This window comes from Notolabrus celidotus, chromosome 23, assembly GCF_009762535.1.
Source record: "Notolabrus celidotus isolate fNotCel1 chromosome 23, fNotCel1.pri, whole genome shotgun sequence".
In the NCBI taxonomy this organism is placed as follows: Eukaryota; Metazoa; Chordata; class Actinopteri; order Labriformes; family Labridae; genus Notolabrus; species Notolabrus celidotus.
In genome coordinates, this window is record NC_048294.1 from 24,000,450 (window position 1) to 24,013,595 (window position 13,146).

At 41.5% G+C, this 13,146-nt stretch overlaps 1 protein-coding gene across 1 annotated transcript in view; it reads left to right on the forward strand.

The window, feature by feature from the left end:
• Positions 1-6,017: 6,017 nt before the first annotated feature.
• fxr2 (fragile X mental retardation, autosomal homolog 2) overlaps positions 6,018-13,146 on the forward strand; it is a 30,183-nt gene continuing 23,054 nt past the window's right edge. The window contains exons 1-3 of the mRNA XM_034676133.1: positions 6,018-6,939; positions 10,343-10,395; positions 12,595-12,688. Of these exons, the coding sequence (XP_034532024.1) occupies positions 6,889-6,939; positions 10,343-10,395; positions 12,595-12,688 (198 nt within the window). The 5' untranslated portion in view covers positions 6,018-6,888. The remainder of the gene's footprint in view (positions 6,940-10,342; positions 10,396-12,594; positions 12,689-13,146) is intronic.

Sequence of the window (13,146 nt, forward strand, 5' to 3'; positions counted from 1 at the left end):
TGTAAAAATGCCTACCTTTTGTATCCTCATCCCACTTTTTCTGCCACACATCCCTTACTGCCCTCCTTATCAGAGATCTGGCCTCTCCTTTTCCAATGGGAACTTTCAGGATATTTTCCTATTGGCTACCTGACCTGTGAGGTCACTACTCACGCCTGCGAGAACTGCACATATCTTGCGAGAGCTCCTGTCGCACAACAACATTCATATTAGTTGTGTGAAATAGTGAAACATTATTATTCATCTGTGAAGTATCAAATTAAAAGATTCTGAGAATAACACGCAAACATTTTTCCAAGAAGTTACCATGAAAGACAAATTTATCCCAGTGTTTCTGCAAATCGCATTAAATGGCGATCATGAGAATCCCTGTATAGTTATATTTCTACAAGCAGCAGTGGTGGACAGTAACAGAGTAAATTGACTTGAGTACTGTACTTAAGTACACTTTTTGAGTATCTGTACTTTACTTGAGTATTATTTTTTGGGGGAACTTATTACTTTTACTCCACTACATTCAGAAGACAATTAGTTTACTTTTTACTTCACTATATTTCTATCAGTGCTCTAGTTACTCACTACTTTATCTTTGAAGTCAGTTCATGAATTTCCTTCTCTTTTGTGAAATCTGATCCTAAGACAGTAAACTGTGTTTGTGTAGTTCTGTTTGTCTCAGTGGTTTAGTCGTACCTGTATATCGTGCGTCTCCACGGTTGAATGTGAAGCAAACACAGAGCATCACTCAGATCAGGCAGTTCATGTAGAGGTGGTAATGATGGCTATAATTCTCCACCTGAGCACCCATGTCCATATCTTCAGCCCATGTTAGAGGTTTTTGAAATGAAGAATGATACGTATGGTTTGAAATGTTCTCCCTGTTTCCCACTCTGACCAAACAAACAAACATTCACAGTCCAACCTGAGAAAGAGTGTTGAGCTACGTAACGTTTGTTTCATTTCAGATGAACATTTCAAACTAAGGTGTCTGTACTTAAAGTAACTTAGTGTCTGTTTTTATTCCATGGTGTAGTTTTTAAAGATTTCAAGTGATGGTTTCTAAATAAACAGAATGTAACAGAATGTACTCTATATATTCTCTGCTGTCATCATGCTTTGTGAAAATAGAGATATTTTAAAAAGTACTTTGAATACTTTAGTATTTTTAAAAGGAAGTACTTCAGTACTTTAACTCAAGTAATAATTTGACTGAACAACTTTCACTTGTATTGGAGTAATATTTGACCTGGAGGATCTATACTTTGACTTAAGTCATGAAGACGTGTACTTTGTCGACCACTGAGAAGCAGTAATGCAAGGCTAACTGGGCGAATCGGCCTGATTTATTATGAGATTTATAATCAACTAGAAAGACAAAATGATGTCATCAGGAAGTTAAAGATAATTTATGTAATACCACTTTTACTGTTCTCATTTTGCTCTGAATGTCAAATCCATATGTGGTCAGAATCCCTCCATCATGAAAGCTTAGCTTTAGGCATCATCTCTGCCTTTTAGGCCATGAAGTGCAGACTGCAAGGGCAGACATTTACCTTCAGCTGTGCACCTTAAAGAGCAGCTGGCAGCTGTCTGAAGAAGGACAAATCTCTTCTATGACTGTCCCAACATGTGGCACAAATTCATTCTACAGATGGAACAGCTTTATATGCCCATACCTTTGTATACTGTATAGAATCCCCTGTGTTTACCATCAGCAGACACATTGAAGGCTAGGCATAGAGCTGCAAGAACAATGAGGAGAGTGTGATTCTGGGAAATAAAACTAATTCCTGTTGAAGGACCCTGACTGTGACAAAAGAGAAGAGAGTGTAGTCTGACAGATTATGATGCGGATAGATACTACACTGAATTGCCACAAATAAATCAAATGAATCAAAAGTCAGGGTGATTGCGTCTGCCTTTTCATGTTGGATAATACTACGATAAAACAGAGGTTCCCAAACTCTTCAGCCCACGACCTCCACTGTCCCTTAAAGTGATTAAATGTGTCTTCGTTTGGCTCAGGGGTTCCTAAAGTGTGGGTCGGGACCACTGGGGTTCCTAAGATGTCTTCCAGAATTGTTTTTCTGTCTGCAGAAAATGACCCTACCTATATGAGCATGTGTCTGTGTTTCCTGTGCTCTTATGAATTAACCTGCTGCTACTGATGCTTTTGATAATTAACTGTTCACTAACTCTAAACTTAGGAGTCATCTGGAGAAAAGAAAGGCAGAAAACTCATTACATTTTCTATTTTCAAGGTTTTATTTCAAGCTTAGCTACTATTTTTGTTCATATTTGTTTACTATAAATGTACTTTTTTTAGATAACATTTTTAATAAAACATTCTGAAAGACATCTCACGACTCCCCGTTTGTGTCTCCCGACCCCCCAGAGGGTCCCGACCCACACTTTGAGAACCCCTGCGTTAAACTAGCAGAAATATATTTGACATGCTGTGTGCATCAATTTAAAACACTGAAAAACAAAAGCAAGAGCGCAACAACAAGATAATATGTTATTTATTGTACATTAATACATAATGTAACTAAAAAAAAATGCTGAATAACTGGTATTTCAGCAATGACATTAAAAGAAGTGATATAGTACTGCTATGTGAGAGCCCATGTAACAGTTTAATTATATGATTCCCAAACGATAACAACTTGCTCCAACAATATAATTACACAAGATATTAACTCCTGGTTAATATAGATATAACTCCAACATGTGCAATACTTTGCAATACCCCAATATCCATGTGCAATATTGAAATTTAATCATAACGTTATTTATTATTTTACTCATCTAATAAAATTTGCACTCTAACTTAGGCAAATGTATTTATTTATGTCTTTAAATAGTACTTTTTATACTTCTTTGTACAGAAAGTATTTTTACTTTGAATGTTTGTATTTAGGTTTCTATATTATTGTCCTAACTGTCTTGTTGTTAAGTGCCGGTGTTCCAATCACCATGTCAAATTCCTTGTGTGTGTGAGCTCCCTTGGAAATAAAGCTTTCTTGATTCTTTTTATTATATCTATACTTTTATTGATTTTTCATGGATATACATTCATAATGATCAGAGACACAATGGTGAGTATAGACACAAATATCCATAGTATAGTCAAAGTTAGACTTGAAAGGAACACTTGGGGTGCTGGTGGAACTTACTAAACACCACTGGACCATCAACAGAGACCTCCCAAAAAACAAAAATAGGTAAATAGAGTAAGTACAATAAAAAGAAAAATAAATAATGAAATAATACTAATAATATTTAATAAACAAGAAATTGAGGAGTTAATAAAAATGTTAGAAAAAATAACAAAAGTTAAAAAAAATAAAAAAATAAAAAACCCAAAGCAAACAAGAACACGCACACACGCACACACGCACACACACACACACACACACACACACACACACACACACACACACACACACATATAATACAGTGTTAATTATTAATATCATTAATTCAGATTGTAATATCTCCGTACATCAACAGACTCCTCTACAAGTCAAGTTGTATGTCTATATCTGACTTCAAAAAGGTTATTGGCTCTTTAATTGATACACAACTTCTTATATTATATTTAGTCTGTGGAAACAAGATATTATTTTGTGCACACTGCAAATACCTTGTGGGCATAATTTATAATCTTGTGGGAACAGAATATTATCTTGTGAACACAATACACTTTTCTGACAGTAACAAGTTATTATCTTGTGTTTACAAGTTAATAACTTGTGCGTATAAGATGGTATCTTGCGGGTGAAATCCAGCTATCATATGGAAACTTATTATCAACTGGAGCCCAGTTGCACACATATGTAAAGTGTTGCCAGTCAAAGTATATTAATACTATACCAAATCTGCTGGATGTTAATCGGTCCAACTGCAGACCATCAAGATCCCTGAAAAAATATAATAAAACCATCCCAAGTGCTGAGGAAGTTCTGGAGGGCGCCATTTACTAGCTTTTTTTTTATTCTTGATTCTTGAACTTGTGGGCACAAGGTGATAATAAGTTTCCATATGATAGCTGGATTTCACCCGCAAGATACTATCTTATACGCACAAGTTATGAACTTGTAAACACAAGATAATAACTTGTTACTGCCAGAAAAGTGTATTGTGTTCACAAGATAATATTCTGTTCTCAAAAGATTATAAATTATGCCCACAAGGTATTTGCAGTGTGCACAAAATAATATCTTGTTTCCACAAATTAAATATAATATAAGAAGTTGTGTATCAATTAAAGAGCCAATAACCTTCTTGAAGTCAGATATAGACCTACAACTTGACTTGTAGAGGAGTCTGTTGATGTACGGAGATATTACAATCTGAATTAATAGTACAGTGACTTTTATAACTAGTTCTTGGTGAGGAAGGATTAAATGATAAGCCTTTCATGTTTGGGCTTCTGTTTTCTGCATGCACAGGTATTTGCACCTACTTGCTTGTGTCAAAAATATTTGATCAACTCATTTTATTGTAAAATCTTTGTCATTCAGTAAGAGATTTGTGATTCAGCTTTGTTAGTTAGAAGTTTCAAGTGAAAGTGTTGCCCACTGTCTTCCATCCATACTGAATCAGGGGCTTCCGTGGTTTTGGGCCTCTTATGTGTTCTTCTCACATCTGTTACCTTTACCTTCTGCTCTTCTTTCTGCTGCATTCCTTTGCATACCCTTACTTAACCCTCCGATTATCCTAGGGTCAATTGGACCCCATTCAATGTTTAACGTCTCTAAATTAATGAATAACATCATCTTTTTGGCTTCATATTTCAGGACATTTCCTAATTTAATGGGGACAACTGGGAACATGTAAAATTAAAATGTTGGTATGTTCCAATTTCCTTGGGGTCAATTTGACCCCAGGCTGTTTTAGCTGGCTATAACATAAGAAATATCAACATTTTACACACATTTGTTTTGGTTGTTTTGGATGATATTGAGGTCACTATAACCAAGGACACTCCCACATGTGCCTGCAGGAGCTGGGATTGAACTGCCAACCTTTAGATTGAGGTATAATATTTCCAGTGACCATGTCTATAATGACATTCAATGATGTGTCCTGTGTCATACGTTTTGATAACATAGAAACAAGGCTGGGCCGACGAGAGCATGACAAACTCTCAGCAGTTTGATGTTCTGTTTTACAGATAAAGTCCTAAATGCTTTAAATTGTGTTTATGCTTAAAATACATTTTATATAAAGGGCTATTTTGGTTACAATCATTTTCTGGAGGTTTTAATTGCTGGAGTCAAATTAACCCCAAGGATAAAAGATGGGAGCAGACAGAATGAGATACTGATGATTTTAACATGTGATGAGTGTTTGTCTTCATTTACAGTGTTCACAGGTCAGCCTAAAAAAGTTGTGTATCATTCAAGAGCCAATAACCTTCTTCAAGGTAAATTTAGGCCTACAACTTGACTTGTAGAGGAGAGTCTGTTGATGTATGGAGATATGACAATTTGAATTATTAGCACAGTGACATCTAGGACTGGGTCAGATTCAGATTCAGATTCAGATTCAGATTCAGAGAACTTTATTAATCCGAGAGGGCAATTTGGTTTGCAGTGTACCAGCTTGTTGAGGGAAGATTAAATGATAAGCCTTCCATATTTGGGCTTCTGTTTTCTTCATGCACAAGTATTTGCACCTACTTGCTTGTGTCAAAAATATTTGTAAGTGAAAGTGTTGGCCCAGTGTCCTCCATCCATACTGAATCAGGGGGTTCCATGGTCTCTGGCCTCTTATGTGTTCTTCTCACAGCTGTTACCTTTTCCATCTGCTCTTCTTGCTGCTGCATTCATTCTCATACTCTTACTGAAGTCTATCCATACATATTGACACTTCAATTCTACATTTTACACTTCTGAAGGTGCCAGACAGATTGAGATACTGATGATTGTAACATGTGATATAACTTTTCCTTGGTGCATAGCGTGTGTAGTAACTTCTCTGTGGGGCTGTTTACACAATGGCTGGTGGTCCTCACTCATCAATGAGTGGGCAAAATTAGACATGGGAGCCAGTCAGTGTGAGTAAAATGGTAATTGACACAGAATAAAACCAATGGATTGTGTTAGGATCCGAGTCTCTGGGTAGTATTGGTCCTGCTTGTGGACCAGCCCTTATTTGCTGCACCAATTACTGAAAGCTGGAGTTGATTGCCTGTGTCTGAGACCAACCACCGGGTCTGGTTTCACACTGGGCGGGTCTTTCCATTGGAGGGGTGGAGAGTCCGAGGTCATTCAGTCCCTCTCAGATCCACTCTATCGGCGTGTGTTTGTGGGGACGGGTAGCAGGAGTCAGGAGCCGCCGGGCGGTAGAGCAACGTGAACGCCTTTTGGGAAACACACACACCGGTGAAAACTGCAGCACAGCCTGGAGGAACCTTCATCCTCGGGGACGACTTGAGGGGAATAATTCAACGAACCGACTGCGCCACACGATCCACCAACACACGCACCCGGGCTATCAATGCTAGGCAGCTAGCTGAACCAGACTGGATCAAGGTGTTGAGAGCAGCTAGCCTCCATCAGCTAATCCTCCATCACTGAGAATCCTCCATCACTAGCTTCCTGTTCCTCCTGAGACCTTCCCGTTCAGACTAAAACCAGAGTCCGGAGCTCCCAGACTAGCTGGAGACCTCGTCTGTGCTGCGTTAGTGGACACCATCACACCCATCTCCCCGACCCCTCTTCCTCTGCCCCTCTTCCTCCACCCGGAACACTGGACATCCACAAGCGGCCGGAGAGCGGCGAAGGGCCGGCCAAGCTGGGGCTGGGAACGATACCGGACTCCTCTCAGGGAGTCGTACCGGCTCCAGACCCGCTCAGCAGCCGGGGGGATCTACCGGCGGCCATGGACGGGCTGGCCGTGGAGGTCCGCGGCTCGAATGGGGCCTTCTACAAGGTAACCTGGTTCCTTACACACCTAGTTTTAGCCTGGTCCCGGTGGAAAGTTTAGTTCGGGTCACCGTCTGAGTCTGGGCCCGGCCTGTCGTTACTAACGGCTGCTCCGGTCCGGTTCTGAGGAGCCCTGATGGATCAAGGCTCCATTAGGGTTGGAACCATTGTGGGGTGGGCAGCTAGCCCCAGCTAGCTCATAAGCTAGGTGTCATGAAGATACAGGGTCTTTATTTTGATTTCTGGGAGCAGGTATCAGGGACACTACAGGCGGATCCACAGGGATCAGGTCCCCGGGGTGCTGACACGGATCAGGGTGTTTAATGTAACAGATCACAGGCAGATGGATGATATCATTACAGACTGAGCTGCTGGTCTTAGTGCGTACAAGTATGATGAGATGCTTCAGAGCTGGTACATGTGCCTCACCCCTAACACACGTCCAGGCGACACTTCTGAGCCTGGACCCTTATATCTCCCTCCCTGATAAGGAAGAATGGAGTTTAGGTTTCTGTTTCATTTCAGGAGAAAGTGGACTTTCATGTCCTGACACATGACATGGAGGTTTTGTTGATGCTTTGTCACAACTAAGATAGAAACACCCTGTAACTTAAAACCAAGGCTACAAATTCACCTCCATTGAAATGCAGCTCAAATATGTGTCTTTTAATTGGCTACAGAAATGTAAATAAAAAGCCAGATCATCCCAACTGAAGTAGACATAATGATTGTAGTGGATCAATGTAAACCTCTTATTTATAACACATTCACTTCTCCACATGCTCTCTTTGGGTGTTCAGCTGGTCTCCCCACCACATGGCGGTTCAGGGATGAGCCTATATTTACTCCCTCATGCTGCTTCACCTGTTGTTCTGTTTTACAGGCTGACAGTTCGGCTGTGGCGTCGATGAATGTTTCCACTGATGTCTGTTAGGTCCATTATCTCACGGCTCTTATTCTGTGGACGAGTGTTGGAGACATTATAAACATCACGTTGATCTGGTGTCCTTATTGGAGATCACCTTGTGTGATAGACTTCAGCTCTTTTGAATGAACCTCATCATCTGTATGTCAGGGTGAGCCAGTTAGTTTGTGCTTTTATGTGAATCAGGATCACATTTATGAACCTGTCAGAGCAGCACACCGCCTGGCAGTTTGATTTCTTCCACATGAAGTTAATTTTCATGCTTGAAGAACAATCACCAACTTTCCCACCTAACCCATGTTCTGTGTGAGACACCCAGGTTCCCCCACTTGGATCTCCATGTGTCTCTAGGCCGTGAAGATGGACCTACGTCACAGCTGCTGCCTGTGACCCCCGCCTGCCCCCCTTACTTTCCACTAGTCATGCTAGAGAGAGGGCTTGCCTGCCTTTTGACCTGGTGGTACTAGGTGGAAGTAATCTGATGTAACATGCACACACAGCTGTTGCCTGGTGTGGGATGACCACTTTTTAACTCGGACCTGCTCTCATAGAGTTTGACAGACATTTAGTGTCGGTGTATTGATCCATAAAGTTAATGATGGAGTGAGTTTCTTAAGGCAGGGGCTCCCAAACTTTTCAGCCGGCGACCCCCAAAATATAAGTGCCAAAGACTCGCTACCCCCACTGTCCCTCAAAGTGATTTAATGTGTCTTCATTTAGCTGGTCTGCAGAAAATGACCCTACCTATATGAGCATGTGTCTGTGTTTCCTGTGCTGTTATGAATGAACCTGCTGCTACTGATGCTTTTGATAATTAACTGTTCACTAACCCTAAACTTAGGAGTCATCGCGAAACAAAGAAAGACAGAAAACTCATTACACTTTCTATTTGCAAGGTTTTATTTCAAGTTTAGCTACTATCTTTGTCTATTTTTTACTATAAATGTGTAAAATGTACTAATTTTAAGATAACTTTTGTCATTCAACTTTTCAATTTTTCTTTGTTCACCACAAGTTAATCAATTATATATAAGTAATACAAAACACAAAAATAATAATAATAATAAATAAATGACTAATAATAATTAACTGAACAAACAAAAAGGAAGATAAACATAAGGAAACAAGGTAAATAAACAAAAATAAATATTAATAATAATAATTATAATAATAATAATAAAGAAATAATAATAAGTAACTGTACAAACAAAAAGGAAGATAAACCTAAGGAAACAAGATAAATATACAAAAACAAATAATAATAAATATTTTAGATACCTTAAAAAAATCATTCTGGAAGACATCTCACGAGCCACCATTTGTGTCTCGCGACCGCCCCAGGGGGTCCCGACCCACACTTTGGCAACCCCTGTCTTAAGATAGGATTTCTTAAACATTAGGAAAAGGGAGCCTGGAGAGAGAGGGATGCTACAGAGCTGCTTCAATAGAGTGATTTACTCGTAAACAACTCATGAAACCAAAGAAAGTCACACAACACCTCTCTGCAGGAAGGCAAAAACACCCTGGGAGGGTTTGAAAGAGTATTAAGATATTTTCATCCTGTTACAGTCCGTATTAGTCGTCCCTGCCTTGCTTGTATTTTCAGCTGTATTACTGTGAAATTTAACTTCTGTAGTCTTGATATAGAAACTGGCTCACACACCAACTTCAGCACGACTCAAATTAGAGAAACACCAATACTAAAAGTGTCTCCACCTTTATTGCCACAGAGCCAGACTTGCTAGTTTTTGCAGTGCAAAGACAGCACCTTCCCCATCAGGTGAATCCACACATCCCCACTCCAGTCCAGACCCCCCCCCCCCCACACACACACACACACACACATGCTCGCGAGTGAAGCCTGACTTCTCTGTCCCATATACGGTGAAGTGTCGCGCTGAGAGGAAGGCCACACCCACCCCTCTCCTCTCCTCTTGTCATTGCTCAGTGTGAGGGAGGAGCTGTGAGGAGCTCTGTGACAGATTTGTGGACGGTCTTGACGGACGAGTTGAAGTTGAAGTGACCTTTCTTTTAATGGCTGTCACTGGGATATCACATAATACATATAGTGACCACATAAGCTAGGCAGAGTGAGGGGTTGCCTTCCTTTGCAATACATGTGCCCACTTGTAAACCTATAAGCAACCTTTCAACATACACACACACACACACACACACACAGATCTCATGTGGTTTGATTCTGTGTGTGTGTGAGAGAGAGATTTCCAGGCTGTCAGGAGGAGTTGGTGTTCTTCATCACTCTCCCCAGCGCTGAATTCACAGCCAGAGATTTGTGTCAGCGATGTGATTTTGAGATGCTCTTTTTTCCAGCAGCAACAGTCCCAGTATTTGGTCTAGCCCGGCTCACAAGCCAGCTGTCTGCATTGTTTACATGCAGACTCGAATGCTCCCCGCCCCACCCCTCCTCACCGTCTCCTGCTCCTGCTTTCATGGGAATTAAAACCTCTTTCTGCTTCTCTTTCAGGGTTACATCAAAGATGTCCACGAAGACTCTGTCACAATCGTCTTTGAAAACAAGTGAGTGTGCTCCTTCTCTCAGCCCCTCCCTCCTCGTGTCTGCTAACGACTGAAAGCACACATGTGGGGGAATTAGGCTTGAACTGTGGTGATTAGGAGTTACAACAACTGCTGAGTGCTTCACCCAGACTTTCAAAACTGTCCTCTTCCACCTGCTTGGCATGCAGCTGTCCATGCATGTCTCCAACAGTTTTTTACCTCCTGTTCTGACCCCTCCTGCCCCTTGCCATCCTGATAGCTTGCTTTCGTATACTCCTAGCCCCACCTCCCACCTACTGTCCCTTTCCAACTCCCCCCACCCCTCCACCCCTCCACCCATCTCTCTGGTCCCTTTTTATCTACTTGGCTCAGAGTGTAGAGCAGGGTGCCCCTAAAAATAGTGGCTAGGTATGCAGGGTGGGAGGGGTGGTGGCAGTTTTGGGATGGCTCCTACTCCCCCCCTTCTCCTTTTACTTTCTGTGAGCACATGGAGGTGGTGCAGTCAGAAGCTGAATGAGGAAACCATCTTTTATATGTGACTCACAGAGATACGGCTCACACATCAGAGTTTCTGTAGATTTTAGGGGTGTAACAATTCTTTTTAACAACGATTCGATTCGTATCATGATCCGTGGTTGCCAATTCGATTAAAGGCCGATATTGGTTCATTTAGAACGTAACGATCCGAAACGATTCAGTGACTTGAAATCGCTTCAGTAACTCTTAACCCCGGATTTTCACCCACACTGTTGGGTGGCATGTCTTTGCAGATAAACTTGGCAGTTGTTGCCGTGATGTTTTTGGCCCAAGCCGAGTTTTGTCCTAGTCTCTGACTAAACATGCTGGAGAGACCTGAGGCTTCTGCAGAGCTGATGTTACCTTGATGAACACTGCAAGAGGCGCCTGGACGGCCGGCGTTGTGTGAAATCCATAGACTGTATAAATAATGGACGTAGTATCTGTGACGTCACCCATCTGTTCCTGAGCGCTGTTTTGAAGCCAATCGTCTGTGGCAGCCATATTGGAAATGTTGAACTCAACCAGGCATAGTGTGAGGTAAAGAGGCGGGGTTTGAGCTTCCTCGCCAACAGCCATGTGTTCCAGCCTGTCAGTCAAGTCAGTCATGTCCTTATTTGGGCAAAAAACTCCTAATCTTAATATCTTCTGAACTGTCGCGTTAGAAAAAAATTCACCCCCCGTACAGAGTGTGCTGATAGAGACATGAGCTATCCAGACTACACTTGATTTTTGAACCAGACTGTAAACATGTTTATTTCTGCTGTAAAGATCGTCTTCTTTGAATGGGTGTGTATGTGGTTCCCTGTGTTTCTGCAGCCAGCCTCAAGTGGACGCTCGATGAATTGCAGTTTATAACACTTCCACATGGGCTTCATATTTTGAGACCGGAGGTTGCCGCTTGGTGAAATCCCATGGCGCCTTAGTCGGTGGTTGGATAGATTTGTGGTGTTGCCGTAGTAATTTACTTGACCTTTACATATCCTACAAACGGCGAGCGACTTATTTAGAACATCTCTGTCTTTGCAAAAAAGCCAAAGTGTTTCCACATGATGGACCGCAATGGTGGCTTGATCATTTCTTGCTCGCCGGCTTCTCCTCTGCAATCCGCCATGCTATGTTCTGTTGTCTGCTGGCGCGTGGCGATGACATCACAGACAGGCAGCCTGAATTGAGTAACGTTTAAAGTCTTTATCATTGAAAGTACCAAAAAACCCACATCCATATAAAGTCTGCCGTGATTAAATCCAATGTGTTATTTCCTAGTATTGATACAATGGATTTATTACCTTTTAAAATGATGTTACATCGATATATGTCGTCTGGAAGGCCAACTTGCCGAGCACAGATGGATGTAGTCGGATCATAGGAATATAAATCCATACATCGATGTAGTGGATGAATCGTTACACCCCTAGTAGATTTGAACATCACAGTGAGCTACGTTTCATTTTATGTTTCCTGGTTTCACCTCTGCAGCCCATTCACTGAACTTTATGACTCTCTGTTGAGACATCATACAATGAACACAGTCACTCACTGTCCTCTCTAACTCCCTCATTAAACTCAATGAGCCATTTTAATTCTTATTTTCATTATGTCTCTTAATGTGAGAACCTTTTCCACACTGCTTGATTCATTTCTGTAACCTGTGAGATTGTTGATAAGCCAGCATGTGCTTGTGTCTGTGTTTTCCTCGCACAGCTGGCAGCCAGAGAGACAGTTGCCCTTCAGCGACGTGCGGTTGCCTCCTCCAGCCGACTACAACAAGGATATCGGTGAAGGAGAGGAGGTGGAGGTAAGGCCTCCTGCTGCCCTGCCTTTCAGTCTCCATCAGCATTTGAAGCACATTGATATCTCATGCTCTAGAAATACAAACTATTTCACATCAGATTTATAATTTTAGTCCATGTTGCTTCTGTTATCTGATGTTAGCAGGCATTAAAGTTAGGGTTACAAACGTCTTTCACACTGAGCTGCGCGCTGAGAATAGAATGAATTAGTGAAGCTGCAGCTCTTATTTCTACAGACTCAACTCTAACTTCACAAAGACAGTGGTTTGCTGCCTGTGAGTGGCCCCTGAATATGAAGCACTTTACATTGAGGAGACATGTTGAAACCACAGACTGTATAAATAATGGACGTAGTATCCGTGACGTCACCCATATGTTTCTGAAGCGCTGTTTTGAAGCCATATTGGAAATGTTGACCTCAACTTCACTGCTCTTGAGCTAGTATGAGGAAAAGAGGCGGGGT